At 39.8% G+C, this 21,840-nt stretch overlaps 1 protein-coding gene across 1 annotated transcript in view; it reads left to right on the top strand.

Moving 5' to 3' along the window:
• ITGA8 (integrin subunit alpha 8) overlaps positions 1-20,807 on the top strand; it is a 170,508-nt gene extending 149,701 nt beyond the window's left edge. Inside the window, exons 27-30 of the mRNA XM_045857952.1 lie at positions 648-761; positions 7,270-7,371; positions 15,466-15,588; positions 17,477-20,807. Coding sequence (XP_045713908.1) covers positions 648-761; positions 7,270-7,371; positions 15,466-15,588; positions 17,477-17,563 — 426 coding nt within the window. The 3' untranslated portion in view covers positions 17,564-20,807. The remainder of the gene's footprint in view (positions 1-647; positions 762-7,269; positions 7,372-15,465; positions 15,589-17,476) is intronic.
• The last annotated feature ends 1,033 nt before the right edge of the window (positions 20,808-21,840 follow it).

Raw genomic sequence — 21,840 nt, 5'->3', positions numbered from 1 at the left:
AGGCGTCCATTTATTTCCATAATAGGATCCAATCATAAAATACAATTTGATAGGTAGAATATCATCATAGTGACCACTTTGCTGTAACATGCATTTTATGTATTAAAGGTTATCCATTATAAGTTGGACAACCCTAGAAACTAGGTTAAAAACTAGTGTTTATAACCAGGAAGTAATTTAGACAGTAAGACAAATGCTTGTCAGCAGGTCTATAGCTTCGGGTCTTTGAGGTCACGTGGACCCACGGACCTCCCTTGAAAGCCGTGCTAGGACTTTGCTTAGTCCAGGGTCAGGCGCTATGAATGTCTGTCAGAAATGTCTTCCTGAGTTCTGAGAAAATGAACCAGTGGCACAATTCAACTCCTGATGCAAGAAGAGAGTATTAAGTCCTCAGAAAAGAGCTTAACTTTTATGTCGTGCTTTATGTTCCATTTTATCTCTGCATTACTGCTGAAGTTGAGGCGTCCTTGCTACCAGACTGTGCTTTGGCTTTGTTGTTTTAATGTATTTGTTCTTCATTTACATGAATAATATGGATTAGGTGGTGATTTCTGGGAAAATAAGATATAAATAAATTGACTTCAATGTTGATTCTGTACCACAATTTAAAAATGCTGATTTGCTAAAGTCGCTGCTGTTTTTTTCAGAATTGTACCAATATCGAGTGCCTGCAGATCTCCTGTGCGGTGGGGCGGCTGGACGGAGGAGAGAGCGCGGTCCTGAAGGTCCGGTCGCGGCTCTGGGCCCAGACGTTTCTCCAGGTAACAAACCCACGGAGGCACGGGCGCTGCGCTCCCGGGGAAGCTCTTCCGAACGCTCGGTGTGAGGCTTATGGTTTTAAATGGCTTTTACATTTTCTTAACATTTTCTGTTTTTACAATCTTTAGATTTAACTTTTAAAATATTTTATTTTTAAAAATTGTTTTTTAATTTTTTAATTTTTAAAGAAATTTTATTTCTTTTAAAAGAAAGATCAATTGGTCATCTTTCCTATCAGATAGACATTTTTTCCAGCTTTACTGAAATATTATTGATATACAACATATGTAAGTTTAAAAGGTATAATGTGATGACTTATATATTACAAAATGATTACTACAATAAGGGCAGCTAATACCTTCTTCCCCTCACATATTACATTTTTGTGTGAGTGTGGCTATAACTTTTAAGGTTTACTCTATTAACAGCTTTCCAGTATATAATACAGTATTGTTAACTATAATCACCATGCTGTAGATAAGACCCCTGGCACTTACTCATCTTATAGCTGGAAGTCTATACCCTTTAACCTCCCCATTTCCCCCACCCCAAGCCCCCGGCAATCCCCATTCTACTCTCTATTTTTACAAGTTTGGCTTCTTTTAAAGATTCTACATATAAGCGACATCACCCAGTGTTTGTTTTTCTCAGTTTGACTTATTTCACTTAATGTCATGCCTTCAAGGTCCATCCATGTAGTCACAAAAGACTAGATTTCCTTTTCTTATGGCTGAGTATATATAATCTCGCTTAATTTAGGAGAAGACGCTGTAAACAACCTGACTCCCTAAGATATTCAGACAGTAACTTAGATTCAAACAAATCTATTTAGCTCAATACCATATACCCACTGCCTGGCACATAGTAGTTCTTCAGTAAACATTAGTTAATGGAAATGATGGTAAGTATAAGAGCATAGTTCAAGCCATATGCTCAGAAAAGTAAAAATAGAAACCAAGTTAGAAGGGAAAAGGGAGATTGTCCCAGAAGGTGCTCTTGTCAGGTGAGCCCGCAGCGTGGGCTCCAGCCCAGCCTGCGTCTCCGCCAAGTCCCAGGTCCGTGTGATGTGTCGACTCCACACAGCCCCGGCCGGTCTGTCCCACTGCATCCAGCAAGGCCGCAGATAGCTCTATCGATCATGTGTGCTTTAAAGCTTTTAAATCTTTTATACTAAGCTGATGAATGTTTCCACTTGGAAAGAGCTATGTATTTAAATGATACTATTGTGTTATGATCTTTTTGTTTAGGAAGGATTTGGGGGGGGGAGCTTAATTAAACTACGAAATCTGTGCATTGTTGTTAATATATATGATTTTATTTACTTTTAGAGAGAGGGGAAGGGAGGGAGAAAGAGAAGGAGGGAAACATTGGTGTGAGAGAGAAACATCAACTGGTTGCCTCTCATGCCCCCACCGGGGTACATGGCCACAACCCAGGCATGTGCCCTGATGAGGAATCAAAACAGAGACCTTTTGGTTTGCAGGATGATGCCCAACCAACAGAGTCACACTGGTCAGGGCTGTTGCTTATATGTTAACTACTAAAAATTTTTTACTTGGTTTATTGCGCCATAGGAAATCAAATGGTAAAATCGTTTTGAGTCTAGCTAACAAATAGAGAATTTTGTAGTTCTAGATTTTCATGTTTTCTGATTCAATATACCTCTATAGTCTCAAAAATATTATTTAATTTTGTTTCTAAAATAAACAGGAGGAAAATTTAAGTTATTTTTAAAAGTTTGTTGTGAAGCCCTTTTAAAAAAAAATTAAGGCAAGGTTTTCTTAGCGTTAGCACTATTAAAATTTTGGATGAGATAATTCTTTGTTGTACAGGCTGCCCTGTGTATTATAGGATGTTCAGCAGCGTCCTTGGCCCCTACCCACCAGATGCCAGTAGCAACCCCTAACCCAGTGGCGACAACGAAAAGATGTGTTTAGAATTGCCAGTGTCCCTGGGCTCAGAGTTACCTCTGGTTTAACAAGTGCTCCAGGGAGAAGCGCAGTACACAATTTGCATATTTTTAAGTTAAACCACTATTTATTCATTCTCTCAACAAATATTTATGGAAGTCCACCTATGCTGCACACATTGCTTCGAGTACCACTTGCAGTCCATCAGTTTCCTCCTGGCGGCCCTGCTGTTATCTGTCATCCGAGAGCTGGGAGAGGAATCAGAGTGAATGCCCAAACCCGCACAGTCTAAATAGATGACCATACATTCCTCCTATCACTTTGGGCACCACATCCTACTGAAGTGAGGGAGAACAGCTTTTCAGTGAAGCAGGACTAAAATCATTGTGACACTATGGTTAAAGGAAAGTGGTTTTATAGTAGATGATACGCATCAGTTCTATGTACAACGTTCTATTCCAGTAAGAGGCCTAGAGAGGGAAAATGGCATCTTCGTTTTCTGTTAAAAAAGACCCAGTGAGTCTACAAGAAGTCAGTAACAACCAAGGGGCTTTCCAAACGGTAAATATTTAGCATGAGTAGAGTCAGGCCAGAGCAGCCTGCAGGGACGTTCTGGAGTCCTACCAGAGCAGAGTGCCTCTTCCAAAGCTTTGGGAGAGAGTGGCAGAAGTCTCTCCCTGTATACCCACAGCCGTAGCCCAAATTCCTGTACTTCTACGGTTTCTTCTTATTTCCCTCTCTGAAGCTGACTGGCAAAGACGAGTGCAGTATTACAAGCCAGCACTCTCTCTCTCTCTCTCACACACACACACTCTCTCTCTCTCTCTGTGTCTCTCTCTCTCTCTCTCTCTCTCTCTCTCTCTCTCTCTCTCATTGGATATATTGAAGGCCTTTGATAGTTTCCTCATGCAACCCAGAAGGAAGTAAACATTTTCTGCCTTCCTAATCCAGCATAGAAAGTTTACAATTCTTAGCTGACATGATTTGCCTTATTGTGTTTGTTTCTGTCCATGTGGTAAACAAGCGAACTGCTCAGGCAAATATTTCATTTGGGTTAAACTTAAATATTCCCCCGTTCGTGATTGCTCCTTGAAACAGCAACTCCTTTGCAGCTTAAAGTTTTACCTTTAAGTAATTGCTCAGGCTTTGTCATCTCACAAGATAAATGTTCCTGGTCAGTGCTGGGTATTGCAACATGGGCTGCATGAAATGGGTATGTATTTTAAAATAATTCTTCAGAAGGAATTGAGTAGTGGGAAGGTGGGAGTGAGAGTGCTCACAGTGTTACTAGCCTCACCAAGTATTTAATCAGAAGCCTCACTCTCCACTCCACTTGTTACCAACTCTGTAGTTTTTTTGAGTACCATGACTCTTTTGTGCAAAAGTACCTGACAGAGGCAGCAAATGGGCTGCAAACCACAGTTTCAATGACACTGCAATGGGAGAGGAATCAGCATTTTCTGAGGATCACTAGCTAGCTGCCTAGCTGGTGGAAGGTCCATGATGTTGTCCAGGAGTCTGAACTCCAGCTGCTTTTTTAATCCTAAATTGCCTACAATGTGGCAGCGATTGCTATTAACATGAGGAGATTACTATATAGAAGAGATTTTGTTTAACATAAGAAAACTACAGTTGCTTTGTAAAGAGCACAGCTGGAAGCATTCAAGTTGCAACGTGGAATCGATACTATGACTCTGCTCCTCATTGTCGTTCATGAAACTAAATGCTCACCTGTGCTGTGCCTATGCCCTAACAGCCACAGACAGCACTAGCGTGTCTTTCTTTGAGGCCAACCAAGCCACCTATAGCCTAATACTTCACATTTCTCATCCTTCCAGCTCCAGAGCATCTTTTAAAAATGAAAAAAAAATCTTACTGAATAGCATAGTAGACACCTTGGTTTTAGAGAATAATTTAAGATAAAGAGCAGAACACTCCATGAGTTGTACCGTTTATCAGATGGGTATTAATGTGGGGTGGGAAGGTCATGGGTAACCACCCCATCTGACGTGTTCATTCGCTGTCCATCCGTGTGGTCAGTCATTCAGAACTGCTGAAGCCCTCCTGTGCGTGCTGTGCTAGGTGCTGTGGAAAAATGTTACAAATGTTACATTCCGTGGTTTATACCGTTCATTTTTGTATGCTCTTGTTGGAGAGAAAAGTAACAGAGAAAAATAAAAAGTTAAACAACAATGTGAAAATTCCAAACAGCATATGACAACTACAGTTTCATCCCAGAGTGTGACTCAGAATCTTGAGCCCAATCTCAGGTGTTTCTGAAGCTCAGCAAAACGAGCTGGGGAGTGAACCACAGGAAATGACAATGAAGAATGGCAGTGAATGGAAAATGTGAGGAGGAATCAAACTGTGGCTGGGAACAGGGGTGGTAAAGGCTGTCAGTGAAAGAAAGTCCTCAGAGAAATGTGTTTCTGCATGTTCTACATTCCAGAGTTCAAATCCCACCGCTTATACACTAAGAAGCTATAATATTCATAAATGCAGAATCACATAGCACAAAAACTTCCCATCTAGAGTCCGTACAGAGATGGACTTCTCCCATGATTTTTTTTCAAACATAAGACTTTGAGAGCAAGAAAATTATTTTATGTCAATTGTTTTTATTGAACTTGGAGGCTAAAGAAAACCTGTGCATTGGGGCTTTGAGAGATGGATGCACATTTGCGTAGGTAGTTGTAACCCTCACACATGGAACCTCATTTCCAGGGTATGTTGTCTTTGCTCTGTGGCTACCAGTCAGGATGATAAGGAAAGTAGATTTAAACCACCAAGTACACACACGAATTTGTGAGCAAAAATTTCCACATTTAAAAAAAATACCTCTCATACAAACAAACAAAATCCAGCTTTCAGCTGAAATGGGAATGCCAGGAGGAAAAAAAAACATCAGAAGAATAACCAACCAAATAACAGCCACAAAGAATTTTTCCAAGTGAATGGAGTTGCTTATCCTGGAATGTCAGGGAAGAAAGAAAGAAAAAGACTAAGATGGTGCCTTTGAGCATACAAAACTTTTACATGCTCTGGCCTGTCCTTACCACACAGAAGAAATGGGGTTTATTGGAGGAAGAAAAAAATCAGTCATAGGAGAAGAAAATAAACTTTTTAAAAATACAAATAATTTAAACAAAATTATTACAATCTAACCTGTTAGACTAGCCTCAAGAAAGCCACCATTGGCTCATGGGTAGTGAGATGCTGGTAAATGTTTAATACAGTGCACTTCTCGAGGGAAAAAGCTCCAGTTGTAACATTTGCTGATTCCCGTGGTGTGAATGCTGCCCCGAGCGCTGATTTCAAGCTGCCAGCATTGCTGAATGTGGGCTTGGGCAGAGACGCATCTGCAGCTCACCATCGTGTAGGGTTTCCCCTCACAGACACAACAGACACAAATAATGTCTAGAGAGTAAGTAATAGTAAAGTGCAATAAAATAAGTAGTAAGTACTGAGTAGTTACTACCTTTTAAAAATATAATTACTGAAGTTTATGTATATGTAATGTAAATTGTAATAATGGCTCTATTTAACAACTGGCACTCACCATTCCTGAGTCTCTCAAGAGCCACGCGAGCCAGCTGAGGCTCCCGTTGGATAGATCTAGTCACTGCCTCAAGTTCAACGGAGGAGAAGCACAGAAGCTTAAGTTCTCAGAATGTCTCTTCTTGATTTGCTCTAGAATATTTTCCTTTGATTTTAATCAACAGTTAAAATGAGAACCAATTAAACAAAAAGAACTTTTGCTGAAAAGTTCTGTCAAAAACACTGTATGGCTCTAGGTCTGTGGTCCTTAATTAGGGGAATTTTGTTCTCTAAAGGGACGTTGGCAATAATGAGAGACATTTTTGGTTGTCACAACTTGGGCATGGAGGGATGCTGCTGGCATCTAGTGGGTAGAGGCCAGGGATGCCACTAAACATTTTACATTGCACAGGACAGCCCCCCAACTAACCTAAAATCTTAATGGTACTGAGATTGAAACAGTGCTCTGGGTCTTCTGTATCAGGTGAAATGTGATAAATTTCTTTATAACTCAGCACCAGTCTTTTCTCTAAACTATTTCCCTCTATGACGAGAATGTTTAGACCACTGTGCTTCCCCTTTGTTCTTCACTAGTAGCAACTATATAAATCATTGTGCTTACTACTGTTTAGGACTCATTTTCTGCTTTTTATTTTAACTTTATTGTACCAAGTCTTTTGTTAAGAAGACAGATTCTCTTCAAGAATAAGAAGAGGATGAATGGTTGGATGGATAGATGGATGGTTATCTGAACAGGTGGTGGATGGATGGATGGGTAAAGGGTGATGGATGGATGTCTGGATGGATGATGGATGGGTAGATGGATGATAGATGATTGTCTGGATGGATGATGGGTGAAGAATGATGGATGGGTGATAGATGGGTAGATAGATGGATAATGGATGGATAGATGGATGGATAGATGGGGGAAAGTAAAAGAAAAGGAAGACAGGAAGAAGTTTTGCTTTGGAAATGGAAAACACTAAAAACGATTGGGTAGCTGCCAGTATAACTCTTAAAGGCTTTCTATGAAATATACTTAAATAAATATTTTTAATTTCAGAGAAAAAATGATCCCTATTCTCTTGCATCCCTGGTGTCCTTCGAAGTTAAGAAGATGCCTTATAAAGATCAGCCAGCAAAACTCCCAGAGGGAAGCATAGCAGTAAGTATCTTAAAAATATATAGGCATTGAAATAATTATTTTTTAAATCACTGTTCCAGCCTGTGCTAGGTTTAAGTGCTGATTACATTGACTTGAGAGCAGTTTCCCCTTCAGATCACTATTTTCTTCTTCCAGTCTGGAAATTACTTAATGTCATTTGATCAAATTTTTCAACTTTTAATGTAGTTTCTATGCTCCACCCACCCACAAAAACAATCACAGGGCAGGCCTAATATCATTTTCAATCAAGTTATTTTGGTTCAGAGAAGTCCGGATAGCAATGATCACTATAATGAAATTGCTTCATTTTAACGTGAGTAGGGAAGGTCGAAACTCTTCCTTAGGGACAGACGTCGGAGACCAGCTGCATGACACTGCACGGTGATCTTTCCTTTAATGCAAAGAAGTGTAATTTTTACTGGGAAGTAAAAAGTATACTATGAGCTTCATTTGAGTGACATTTTATTTTTAAAAATTGAGGCTATTCAGCATCACTGACCCCCAACTCTCTGTCACAGCATAACTGCTAGCATCCTCAGCAGCCCGACGAGGCCATGACGAGCACAGGGGGAAATGGGTGAGAGAGGCGGAGCAGACAGTGGCCCCCAAACTCTGCCTCCACGGTGAAAGTGGCCACAGCCAGAGCTCCTGGAAACAATAGTAAGGTTTAAACCTCCATCTCCTGGCCCCTCACAGACACCGACAACTCTGGTCCCCAGATCCTTGTCATGCAAAGTGCAGTTTACAAACCCCAAACCTCCAACACCACCTAGGAAGTTGTTAGACACTCAGACACAGGCCACCCTGCAGACCTGCCTTTTGTCAGAAGCATCGGTACCATGTTTACAGTACCGTTGGAGCACCGTCGCTTTGGATGGTGTACAAATAGATACTACCACAATGTCTTCGCATCAGAGGTCTTCAAATGGAATTGCAATATTTAATCTTTCTAGCCTAACTACTTTTAATCATTTAAATTAAATCAATCCATTGATTAGTGATTCCCAACCCTAAGTATTCAAGAGTCGTCACTCATGCAACTTTAAAGTCTTTACCTCAACCACCAGGATTAAGTGTGTTTGAAGTGAGGCTTTGCCACTGTCAGTGCCGGGAAACCGGCACTGAGAACTGCTAGCACAGGCAGGCAGCTCAGAGGAAAACACACAGCTTCAAAATCCATTTCCTGGGTTTTTTCCTGGCTCCACCCCACTCTAATCAGAAAACCTTCAGGAAGTCACTCCACTTTGCTGACGCTGTCACCCATGTTCGCCTGACAGAATTGTTGAAATAATTAATAAAATTATGTATATAAAGCCTTAGCATTGTACCCGAAATAAAGTAATTGTACCCTCCCAGCATCGGACACATCCATAGACTGCAAAGTCAAACTCTTCCAGCAAACCTCAGTGGCAGTTTAAAGCAAGCGCTGCCACATCTTTCTTCATTTAGTCCGCCTGTCTTTCACAAGACGTCTGCTACAGTCCGGATTTATGTTCGACTTAGAAAATCGAGGCTTTGGGTTTTTAATATAGAATGTTCATTCAGAGAGGTTCAAAGGCTTGTAGCTCTAAGGGAGATAAATCTGGGCCCTTTTGTTGTCTCTGAGCACATGCTCATTAACAGAAACACATGTTACAGTCGATTCCATCAACAGTATTGAATCTTTCCGTGCTGGCCACAGGTGACAGCCTGCTGTTCTCAACTCATCTCAGAAGATCCACAAAATGATCAAATACATGCTTCCCCCACCCCCACTGCCCTTGTTACTGCATTTGTAAAAAAACAATCGTGTTATCTGATGTAGGTGATTTACCACACCATTTGTGGAAAGGTACCAGCAGGTCCTGGAATTACAATGTTTTGTTCAGTGTTCTTCAGTTACAACGTTGATAAGATGCCTAGGAACTTAACTCTTGTTTCTATCAGTTAGCTTATGGTCACATTGGTTTCATTATATGTAAATTTACTTAAAGTCACAGAATCTGTCCATGATGTTAAGTGAGGACTTAAGTGTAATTGGAAAAGCATTCAGACACTTTTTATAGTGAAATCTCAAAAGTCTTGCCATTCTTATCTTGAAAACGGCCCAGAAGGAGAGGATTGCTTTAAGGAGGCAGAACTGCTTGGAATCAGTAGCTTGAAAACCATCAGAGCTCCAGTCCCTTCTCTGCCCCTGGGGAGAACGTCTCTCAGTTCCTCCTTCCGTAATGAGACTAGAGAGTATTTGCTTGTTTTCCTAGGCCCTTGTGTGGGATGATTAGTTTGTTTATACTCCCTTTCAACATGGCCATAATTCAAGCATTTCTCGAGGCCTCTATAAGCTTTCCATATTGAAGAAATAGCAGTCCCATCTGCTTCTTGCAGAGTGTCTGTGTTGGTAAAAATGAACTCCTCATGTGCCGTGATGCTTGCCATGTTCAGAGGCGAAGGGAAGGTTGCATGAAGCAGAGGGATAGGACCAAACACCAATTCATTACAGCCCAGCAGGAAAAAAATCCTTCCATTATTTGAACACTTTTTTCTGTTTGCTTACCAATTAATTTTGACATTTGTGTTCCATGCAACTAAAGCCAAATTCCATAATTTACATCTAGAAGAGAGTGTTATTGTCCAGTATTACTCTGAAGTTGGCTATTATAAAATATGAGTATGTCATGAAAACCCTTATTTAAAAAGTCATTCATAAACTGTGAATACACTTGATTTTCAGCAAAACTTCAGCAGCTTAAAATGGAATTCTTACACTGAACAATCCTTCAGAGTTCAGACTTATGATGGGGGCTACTTATCTCACAGGGGCTATGTGAACATTGTTAAAATGTGTGTTCAGTGGTCCATTTTATGTGAAAATGGCCCTGTAGGTAGGGTGTCTTGGTACGTTTACTTAAAACATCCTTGTGACCCCACTAAAGAATGTTTACACTAGATTTTGTGATACATAAATACAGATGTCAACATTAATTACAGTGCAAATACGACGGGACTTTTTCCTTTTACCTTGGTTTTCTGTCAAAATATACAAAAACATATCATAAATGTCAATGAGAAAATGTGGGCCTATTAAAGATTTATTTATGGTCTTTCAACCATAATAAAGAACAACAAGATTTATGACATAATGAACGTAAGATTAGATGTTCCCTCCTTACCATCACTTTAAGAAAATCTAAACCGCTTACAATTTATTGATCCCCTCTCCTAAAATTGCAGATAATTATAATAAGTGAATTTCTAAAACTTTATACTATTTCCTTAAATAACTACAGGTTCTTGATACATAAAAATGATTTAAAACAGTTCATTGATTCGTTAGCATGCAAGTCATTTTTTCCTCCCTAAATTTGAAGTATTTCAGTTACTCAACATTACTGTTCTTTCTTAAAGCAGTTAAAATACACAATCACAAGCCTGTGTTCTGAAGGTAGACCTTTAGTCCTCAGTACATCCCGTTCTCTGCCTCAGGACAACCTTTCTTGGTGAAAGAATGTCAGACGTGGCTAATTCAGCCAATCACAGCATTGTGGGCCATGACACAGGGCATTTGAGAGCTGTTCAGTCCAGTGTGGGACCTGGCTATCGAGCACCTGAAACACGAGAGTGTGACTGAAGGCTTGAACCCATAGTTACCGTATTTTTCGGACTACAAGACACCAACCCTCCCCCTGCCCACCAAATTTGGGAGGAATAATGGTTGTTAACACTGCTATTGAGTTCTGTTTACATTTACATTGGTGAAATATTATGTTATTTATGTTATTAAATATTTTACCACATTTTTTGCTTCAAAATTTTTTTCCCTATTTTCCTCTAAAACCTGTGTGCGCCTTATGGTCCAAAAAATACGTTATATCTCATTTTAACTCATTTAAATGTAAACTTCAAATTGCAGTTGTGTAGAATATTTTTTTCCATTAAACACAGCTCTATTGTTTTGGTAAGACTATATTTCACTTTATTGAAAATTTAGTAATTGTTATGTGCTGCAACTATTAAATATGCACTGGGTTTCAGAGAGTTAGTAAAAATAAAGAAGAATGTAAAATATCAGGAATATTTTTATATTAACTACATGTTGAAAATAGTTTTGATATTTAGAGTTAAATAAAATGTACATTAAAATTAATGGCCCATCTTTCTTTTTCCTTTTTTTAAAAATGTGGCCAGTGGAGATTTTTTTCATTTTAAGTTTCAAAATTTTAGATTAGACTTGCATTACGTTCCTGGTGGACAGCACTGAGGTGCAGCAGGGTGACAGGAGACTCCAGCTCGGAGCTTCTGAGAGCACCTGCAGCACTGCAGAGGATGGGGGACCTTTCATAAGTCTTACTTGAAATGAATGAAAAATTCTTACTGTAAGCCAGTAATTAGTCATTAGAAACTTTAAAAATTAAGACCTCTTTTTCTCATTCTTTATTAGCCAATGGCTAATGTAAGCTTCTTGTGTGCTTGTCAAAAGGAGCTACAAGAAACACAAATATTAGAAGTAACAAATTTTTGGTATTTCCCAACATTTTATTTCTTTGCCAAGCTTTCCCCAAACCATTCTATAATTTCCACAGCAATAATACAGATTTAAATAAATTTCAGTCCTAGACACATGATCAATTAAGTGTTTTCCTTTCTAGCTTGCCCTGCAGCTCAAGTTTCTAATTTGTTTATACAAAACATGGAGTCTCAAGGGAAACTTTGTTTCACCTGTTTCCACCTGCAGAGGGAATGCTCCCTTGCCGTTTACAGATGAGATGCATGTCACATGGGTCCCGAATCACTGTGTTCTTACAAAGACCTCTCTTTCCAAGACTTGTGACTGTCCCAGTGACAAGCCACGTGGGCCTCTCGCCCACCTCTGTGCAGCAGCTCCTTGCCTGGAGAACCTGAAGCAGTGCTCTGGGGCACTACTGTTGGTTTTCTGTGCTTGCACTCTCCTTAGTGCAGCGGCTTCGTGACTATGCACCAAGAAGTTTAGGAAAGCAGCTGGGGCCCAGGAAAGTCTTTGCAGCGGCACCCATTTTGATTGAGAAGATGGGGCAGCCTCAGGGCCACATGGATGTCACAGAGGCAGCCAGCGAGGAGAGCAGAATGCAAGTGCAGGAGGACAGTCGCTCCAAGTTGGCCTATTTTTAAAATTCTTTATGTTCTTTCCTCTTAGTTAATTACACATGGTGACATATTGGAAAGGTATACAACATGGGTAACCCTGACACTTAAAGTATTCAGAGAAAGAGTATGGAGTGGTACTTTTCAAAGGAACAGGAGGTTCTGGGAAGCAGACTGACAACAGTGTGGTGATGAGAACTGCAGAATGTTGGAACTGAAAAGGACAGTAGTGATCGTCCACTCTCCCACTTTTTAAAGATGCTGCTGTAAGCATCTTTAGAAGAGAATACAAACCAAAAAAAAAAAAAATAGTAGATTTTGTAATCACACCAAATAAAGGTGTTTTCTGCTTCAAAAGACCCTATTAAGCATATCCTGTTCCATTTAATGTTTTATTCCTACTTTTCCATCACTTCTGCAAAAAAAACCCCAAACCTTCACATACCATTAGTTCCTGGAAAGGGGCCTGCCCTGCCCCTTTCTGCAGACGCACCAGAGATAACGACAACAATGTCGTTATTGCCAACCTGCAATAACAGAGCGGCCAGAGACCTAGCAGAGGACTCAGGGGCTGTCCCCTCCTTCCGTTCTTTTTCACTACACTAAAAATTTGAACAGCCTATGGTCTTTATGTCAACTTCAGCAGCTTTCAGCGTTTTTTTTGTTTTTTGTTTTTATTTTTACTTACAAAAGTAGAACTGTTTCTGATGTTTAACCTGCAACAGTGGGAGGTAACTTAAAATATTAAGGTAAATCACGACAAGAAAAATCAAGAAGCATTGTTGCCTGTCTTACTGTAAATTACCTATTAACACATGCACAAAATATAAACTAAAAATGTATTTCCTCTATGGATTTAAAGCTTATGGAGGAAAAAATAAGGAACCTGAGAATTTTACATGACTCCTAATTTTCTCTCTCCTGGGACAGTATAACTGGCCTGTGAGTTCATGATCACTGCCCTCACTTTTAGTTCCAAAATTCTGAAATTCTCATTACCAAAACTGTGTCAGTCTACTTCCAATAGCAAAAGGGTCATTTTAAAATACCGCTTCATGCCCTTTTTCCAAGCTCCTCACAATGTTAAGACTGTGCTAATTTCATATATGTTATCAGATGGAATTCACTAAGGGAGAGGGATATAAAAAGAACTGATGAAGAAGTGATCTAGTCTCTGACTTGCTCATGCTACAAGAAAGGACACACGAAAGGATAGTTTTTATATCAATTACTCAGGCAGCAGAATCCCGGTGGCATTGTGACTGCTTTGAGCTCTTGGGATGTGCTTCTTCAGTATCTGCCCCAAGTGGCCTGTCCCTAAACTGTGGCGAGCAGGGTGAGGGTGATGCCAGTGTGGTCATGGAATGTCACGCTTCCTACTGACATGCTGGATGACACCTGGACATCTCTGGCACGGAAAGTGAACCATCAAGAAAGAAAGAATAACAGCGAGTAGGTTACAGCCAGCCTTTTTCTCTTGGAGAGCGCAGTCCAGGCCTGGGCACTGTCGTCCCTGTGGAATGATGAGCAGTTTCACTACTGTTGATTCTGTTGTTTGGTCTAAATATAAATGGTATCTGTGTCTGGAGAATCCAATGAATTAAGTCTTCAGCGTGTCTGTTGTGTAGAGGAAGTGGGCCGAGATGAAAGGAGCAATAAAACCCTGACAAGCTGAGAAGAGCATGCACAGGATGCTCAGATCTGGTTAAGAAGGCAGGAGCAAAGAAGGAGTGGGGTCAGGGCCCAACACAGAGTGCCGGCTATGAAGACAGCTGTATGACCCCAGCCAGGGAACGTTTGAGAGCCCCTGACCTCCACCATGAATTCAGCCTCTCCTTGCTGGTGGGTTAGAGAAGCGTGGCCTAGAGTTCTCGAGCCTGCATCAGAGTGTGCTTGTGATCCTTCCAACTAGCTTAGTTAAAGCAGGGATCACTCCAACTGGTTTAGCGGTGGCCATGGAACCAGATGGGCCTGCCTCAGTGAAGAACATTTTAGATCTAAGAATATATTTATTTCTCTTTTCTCTGACAAAAGGTGTTAGCCACATGGTGGGGTCTCTCCTTGGTTTTGTCAGGGGGTCTGCAGCTTCTCTGCCCTCAGGCTGTCCAGGGGCACAGGCTCCTGGCACATATACACAGTAGGAGAGCTTCTTCCGCCCATGTGGTGGGGCGGCGTGGTTCACAGACACAGAGCACGCTGTCCCACTGGGAAGGTCTTGTTTACCTCCAAGGTCCCTTGTGACAGTAAGGAATGAAATTAGTTCCATGGGGAGTGAAATGAGTTCCCGTGGCATCTGAAAATTAGATTTAGGATTAAAGGCAGCTTGGAAGCTTCAGGACGATTAGCATTCACCTCACTTACTGTAGTTACGTCCACAAAATGCCAGATGCCCAGCCTCACGCTCTGGGCTGTCCTTCATCGACAGGGCGCAGAACCCAGGGGTAAAGAGGCTCTGGCATCGACTATTATGTGATTCCCTTACCCTCTGGGACTCATTTAATTTGTTTAAAACAAGGGGTTGGATGAGGGATTTCCAACCTTCCTACACCCCCAACAATCTGGGGTTGTTCACAAGCTCACCTCTCAGTGAGGTCAGCTCAGTTTGGTGGAGAAACGTCAGTGGATAGACTTGGCCTTTTGTAGGGTCTGCTTTTAGCCATCATTGCCATGAAAGGTCCAGCCCAATTTAAGATCATGTCTTTCCACCCGTCGTTCCTGGTCCACCTCAGTTCTGTTCTAGGGTTTTTGTGCTATTGAAGCCAAAAACATCCACACAGTATCTGCAATTAGACTTTCCCCCAACCTGGGAAATGTGAGAATGTGTGAGTGTTTAGGATCCATGTTCAAGTGTGATAACCCCTTCAGTCTCAGGATGATTTCAATTTTTTATATGAATCCTTTCACAACTACCTCCTACATTATTATATTGGTAACTACTGCTTCATTTCACTGAGGAGTTTTCAAATTAGAGCTCATTTGCTTTATTTTCCATTTCAGATTAAGACGTCAGTTATTTGGGCAACCCCAAATGTTTCCTTCTCAATCCCACTGTGGGTAATAATACTAGCAATACTTCTTGGATTATTGGTCCTGGCCATTTTGACCTTAGCTTTATGGAAGGTAAGTTTCTTTACTTTCTTTTCTTTTTTGAGTAGAGGTGTCATCGAAGGGATTTAAAACAATATATCTAAGGACTTAAAAAGACAATGCTAGAGGTGTGATTTGGGTTTTTTTTTTAACACTCTAAAAAACATAAAAGAAATGTTGTATCTTATTTGCTTGGACAAACAGTACTCATGTAGCTGGCATGTAACAAGACTGGGCATGTTTAATGTAGCTTTAATCTTGAGATTTCTTGTAAACAAATATAGAGAAAATTAGACTGTATTAACTAGGACCTGTGATCTTTCCAATATGCTTGGGGTGTTAATGTTATTAAGACTTCATTTTCTTATTTAATTAACCAAGATCTTAAGGTTTTTATTGAAATGATCCTATCAACAGCCCTTTGAGATTTTTCTTTATAAGCACTACACAGATGCAATTATTATAGTAATTAATTGGGACTTAGACTATCAAGGAGGGCAAATAGATTATGCATGTTATAATAATATTCTTAGACTTGTTTTTCTAAATCTTGCCAGTTAGTTCATCTCCATTAGGAAGCCTATACTCTTTCATGTGTTTTACTCAAGTTTGTTCTAAAAGTCTACAGTAGAAATTAGTTTCTGGCCCCAAAACAAACATGACAGCCAAGTTTCACAGAGCTTTCCATTCCAAAATAAAAACCATGTCAGAATTACATAACTATCAGAGTGATTAATCCAGTCACATCTTAATTAACCACTATTGTTGTGGTTCTCCAAAAATCATAGCTTATTTTTATTTTAAAACAATATGCAGGATGTTTAGTAGACCTATAAACTGAGAAAACCTTGCCTTTTGTGTTAAATATAGGCGTTCGCAGTCATTATCAGCTGTTTTGTGCCATCCTGAGCCCACATAGTCTTACACACCTTAACAACAGACTTTTGTGTCAGTCTGTTATTCATGGTGACCGTACGCCCATAAGTGTTACAGCTCCATACGCCAATTGACAGAACACTGTGCCCAGCCTACAAAGGAAACAGAACTTGATAGTTATAAGCCAAAATCAATGAATTGGGCTTCCAGTAAAGAGACAATAAAAAAATTGAGGTTCCACGTTTCTAAGAAAAGATATTCTCCTAGGCCAAATACTAATTTGAAATTCAGGAGGAAGAACACTCCAGAATCCACTCTTCTCTGAGTTCCTGGTTAATCTTTGCAAAATCTCTAAGGTGTTCTGGGATTTAAAAAATGGCCAATCTAATTTTCCTTTATAGACTATATGTTCTCCCAAGTACAGAGGGACACCCAGGGATCCCCTGACCTCCTCCTATAACCCATCCTGAGGGAGCCTATAGTGTATTTCAGGACAGAATCTCCTTTCCCTGGTCAGCACTTAGTGCCGCTGCCGGCTCCAGAAAACAGACAGAAAAGCAAGAGGAGATCCCTGGGCTGTGTTGCTATAATCCCAGAAAAAGACACAAGGTCCGTAATGTAGGGACATCCTCCCCGTCTCCGGACATGGCAGGAGGAAGGACACGAACACTGTGCCCTATACAGTGAGTTCCTCTGCAGGTAAATGCTCTTGTTTCCACTTCCTAATTTGGAGAATCAGGAAGATTGTCTTCAAGAGCTCTAAGTTCTTTAGGAAATATATACAGTGAGGCCCTGGTCAAGTATCTCCATTGGTTAGGGCATCATCCTGATACGCCAAGGTTGCGGGTTTGATTCCTGGTCAGGATACATATGAGAATCAATGGATGAATGCATAAATAAGCAGGACAACAAATCAATGTCTCTCTCTCACATCAATCAATAAAAAAATTTTAAAGAAAATACATAAAGTAAAAATTCTTAGCATGAAGGGTTTCACAAATTCCCAGAACAGCTTGATTTTATAGCCCGTTTTTCTTTTTCATAGTGTGGATTCTTCGACAGATCAAGACCCCCCCAGGATGAAATGAATGACAGGGAACAACTGACAAATGAGAAAACCCCTGGTGCGTGAAAAGGAAAACCCAAAGACCAAAAAACTCCATCACTGGTCCTGTCCAAAGAAAAGAAGGAACATAAAGGTTAAACAAAGGTTTTCCTGTACCTGCCAGTGTCCTAAGAAACGGAAGGGCCCCGGGAAACACCACCTCATCTACACCACCCTCTGAAGACATCGCTGCGGAGCACAGTGAGCCTTTTGGGAGAGGGAACACCTTCGACACTGTAGAAACAGACGGCTGTCATGGGAGACTGCTTTCGCTTGAGTCACTCTGTACCTAGCAGACACTTTGTAATGGGTGTGGGACCTGAGGCTGCTTTCCAGGTAAGTCCAACTTAAGTCTAAGTTGCAAAGGCAAAATGTCTGAATTACAATAGAATTTAGAAGGTGAACTAGGACTGACCCTTCCAACACTACTGTATCCAACGGAATATTTGACACCTCCCTATGGAAAAGAAATATTTCTAGTGACATTACGGCTCAGGGAGACAAGTATATGTTGTTGTTGGTACTGTGAAAGTACTCGTGAAATGACAAAAATAATCTTGTAAGCAAGGATAACAAGTTATTTATTTATTTTCCATTTCTCTAGGCTGATACTCTGGCCATCTAGAGGATTTGGAAATTAAGATTGGTTAGCTGGTTTTTAAAATCACTCACTAAATTTCCTTCTAACATAACCATTTTGTGCAGATCAGTTATTTAACAGAGTTTCTTTAGGATTTAACAGTGTAAAGGAAAAGCAATTGGTATTAGAAGATTGGTTAGCTGGTTTTTAAAATCACTCACTAAATTTCCTTCTAACATAACCATTTTGTGCAGATCAGTTGTTTAACAGAGTTTCTTTAGGATTTAACAGTGTAAAGGAAAAGCAATTCGTATTAGAAGGTAGTTTCACTTCCTCCTTTGCTGCCTTCCACCTGAAATTTACTTGTATCCATACTTTCCAGGGACTCACCTCTGCTTCATTTAGCTTTTTGTGTTTATAGCTCCTTTTATTTTAAAAAAAGAAACATAATCACCCCAGTTACTTAATTAGCAATACACAAATTTCAAGGTACTCTCAACTCTGTGTGGTTTTCAAAAGTTATGGTAAAATTTCTAGAGTCTGTTAATAAAAAAGCAGTTTAACAATATGGGTAAACATATTTTTTAAATCTATTAGAAGCAACACCAATATTTAACTTCAGATTCAATACCTATTTTCTCTACTATACCTCAGACTTACTATGTACACAGAGAAGACACATTAAACAAAATTGAAAGGAAATACAAAGTTATGCAGATGTGAGATGAAGCTAGAAAACAGATTCCCAAGGATTTTTTTTAGAACTGCCTATTTCAACTTTACTACTCATTTTTGCTGGTAATCTTTATAGTACTTGACTTCGGGAAATTATCTATATTTAAGCTATTGTGCCATCATCTTGAATTTAACCATTACAAAAACTTGATGTTTAAAACTCTTGTAAATAATCCATAATCGTGTGTAATATTATCATCTTTGAAGTAAAGTTGACCAGCCAAACTCATATAGTCTGCACAACTTTGTACCTTTTTTTATAATAATGAAAATTACTATGAAGAAATACTGAATAAATTTTATATTTATGTGCAATATTTTATAGACCTATGTATCTAAAGCATGTTTACACTGGCATTAGTTATTTTTAAATTAATATTCTGAATATTAAGTATGATAGAACAAGCAGCCCCAAATCCTTAAGGTTATAAAACCATTGGAAAATTCGTATCCTGGTTTCACCAATCACACTTTATTTGAACGAAGAGCCAAACTCACAGACACTAAATTTGCTGTCACGCCTTAACCTGGAGACAAGCCATTTGGCTATAGCTGCAGCATTTCCTCGGAGACCAAATGAAAGGCACATGGAAGAATACGCTAATGCAGTTCATATTCTTCCTGCTTGTGAATTAGACCCTGTCATGGTAGCGGTTTCAAGTCTGGCAGGAACGAAGTCTGGCTCACAGTGTGAGAGGCTGACTGTGGGTGAGAACCGCACGTGCCTCAGGCTCTTTGAGGTTCCCACGCCAGCCTCCGGCCTGAAGTGTTAGTTATCTAGCCAGAACTGGTTATACGGGGAGCTGGCCATCGACACATATGATTGGAGGGATTTCAGACAGGACTGTCCACCCATAAATAATGTCCTAACTCCTGTCATAGTGCCTAGCTTTTAGGCAGTAGAAATTAGTGCCTTGGGAGTTTTGGTCCTAAGGGGTGTCTGAGAAAACACACCCATTGCCTTTTAAGCTAACAGTTCCAGGGAAGGTACTCAGAACTCTTAGAGCTAGCTAGATAAATGTAGGTCCCTGTGAGACCACACATACAGACACCTGGGGAAAATAGGGCTCCCCAAGAGAAGACCGGGACCCAGAACAGAGCAAGGGATGAGGATCTCAGAGACAAACTCTGCCTTCCACACAATCACAGCCAAGGGTAGTCCCTTCTCAAGGGATGAGCACTGCTATCTACAGACATCTCACAGAGGGTCATCACACACACGGGACCTCTCAGCCACTTAGACTGTGGAAGCAAATGGAGGGAGGGGGACACAGAGGTCAGGTGAACTGTGCCGTTGTCAGTTCCTGAGCATCCCCTGCACACGCAGGATCCTCTAACCACCCACGGGGTGTCTGCTTCTCATCATGGTATCGCTGATTGCCTCTGTAACTCATAATGTGCTGTGCTTTTCTTAGAGTCTCTCTCTGTTAGATACACCTTTTAAAGTTCTTGAAGCTGGTTTTTAGGACATGGAAAGTGGGCAAATTAAGTTTTATAAACTTGGAGATTTTTACACAGTAAATACACAACAAGGACTAGTTGCCACAGAAACCCTATTCAACTCAACTCTTCTTTTTCTTGTTTTGTCTAAACACATTTGTAGCTATCTTGTGAAGATTTTCATGTACCTATTTACCTTGTCACTAATAAAATTAAAAGTTAAAGACACAATGATATATTTGTGGTTTGTTTCACAAGCATAGCGACGCTTTCCCGCAGTGGTAGACATCAAAGTTTCTGTCTTTACACCTTGATTCTTTAGTATAAAAATAATGTTGGAAGAAATTTGAAAGAGCAAAAATATGTCACTCCTTTGGAATGATGAAAATGTTCTCAAGTTAGATTGTAGTAATGTTTTCACAACTCTATGAATATACTAAAAAAACACTGAAACTGTATGCTTTAATAGATGAGTTTTGTAGTATACAAATTAAAGTTCAATAAAAATGTTTAAAATTTTGTTAAGTCATTTGTAACATTCCCACCCTTATACAACTGATTTCTGTTCTCTACATTGCTTTTCAAATTTCGGCTGTAAATACATCTTTTATGAAACCTTCCTTTGCGTCTCCGGCCAACAATCCCTGTCCTTCAGTGGCATTTTGTGAATTACTACACTTTTCCATTTGTTTGCATGATTATGTTCCAGCTGAACTGACCCTGAGTGAAAACAGGAACCATATCTTTTCGCCTTTATTTCTCCTACACTTAGCACCAACCTCTGGAACCTAGTTCGTGCTCAAAACCATCTCTAGAATGAATGAATGAGTGAATGAATGAACGAACATATGTGCACAGTAATTATCATGGGAAACATGATCTTTTGTAATTTGTTTTTATTACAAGCTTCAGGACACACAGATTTCCATATTCTCCTGTTTGTAGTGTTCATGCAGTGTTGCTATGGTTACTTACTATTCTATTCAATGTGTGGACCATCCTTTGTTCAATCATCCCCCTTTTATTGAGAATAGATATTCCCAGATTTGCATATGGTGAATAACATTAAGTTGAATACTTTCATATACAAGGCTTCTTTTCACTTATTTCAGAAAACAAACTTCACAAGGTTGAGAGTACTTGGTAAAAGTATATAAAGATTTTTGTAGTTCTGGATAAAATATTTTTCTTAAGAATGCTAGATCAGTTTGCATTTACTTAAATAATACAATTTCCTTTATAATTCTGTCAGTATTTTAGAATATTTTGGTACTTGTTTACAAATATTACTAGAATTCTGTACATTGAATGTACACACTTAATTTTAAGTTCTAATATTTATCAGTTGGTCAACATAGACCAATGTATTGGGCATACCCCATAGGACATGAAATACTTGCCACTTTTCTGGCCAGCATTCATGGATCCCAGCGAGGTGAACCCAGCATCTGCATGCTCTCTTCGCCGCTGAAAGAAAGCAGTACGATGATTTTTTCACTTCACATTGTATATCACTCCCTCTTCAAAGCCTAGGCATATCTAGAGGCTT

The sequence above is a fragment of the Phyllostomus hastatus genome, unplaced genomic scaffold (assembly GCF_019186645.2).
Source record: "Phyllostomus hastatus isolate PE091 unplaced genomic scaffold, TTU_PhHast_1.1 phas_scaffold_1674, whole genome shotgun sequence".
Classification (NCBI taxonomy): domain Eukaryota; kingdom Metazoa; phylum Chordata; class Mammalia; order Chiroptera; family Phyllostomidae; genus Phyllostomus; species Phyllostomus hastatus.
The sequence above is the reverse complement of the archived record's forward strand: the minus strand, read 5'-3'. Positions and strand labels throughout refer to the sequence as shown.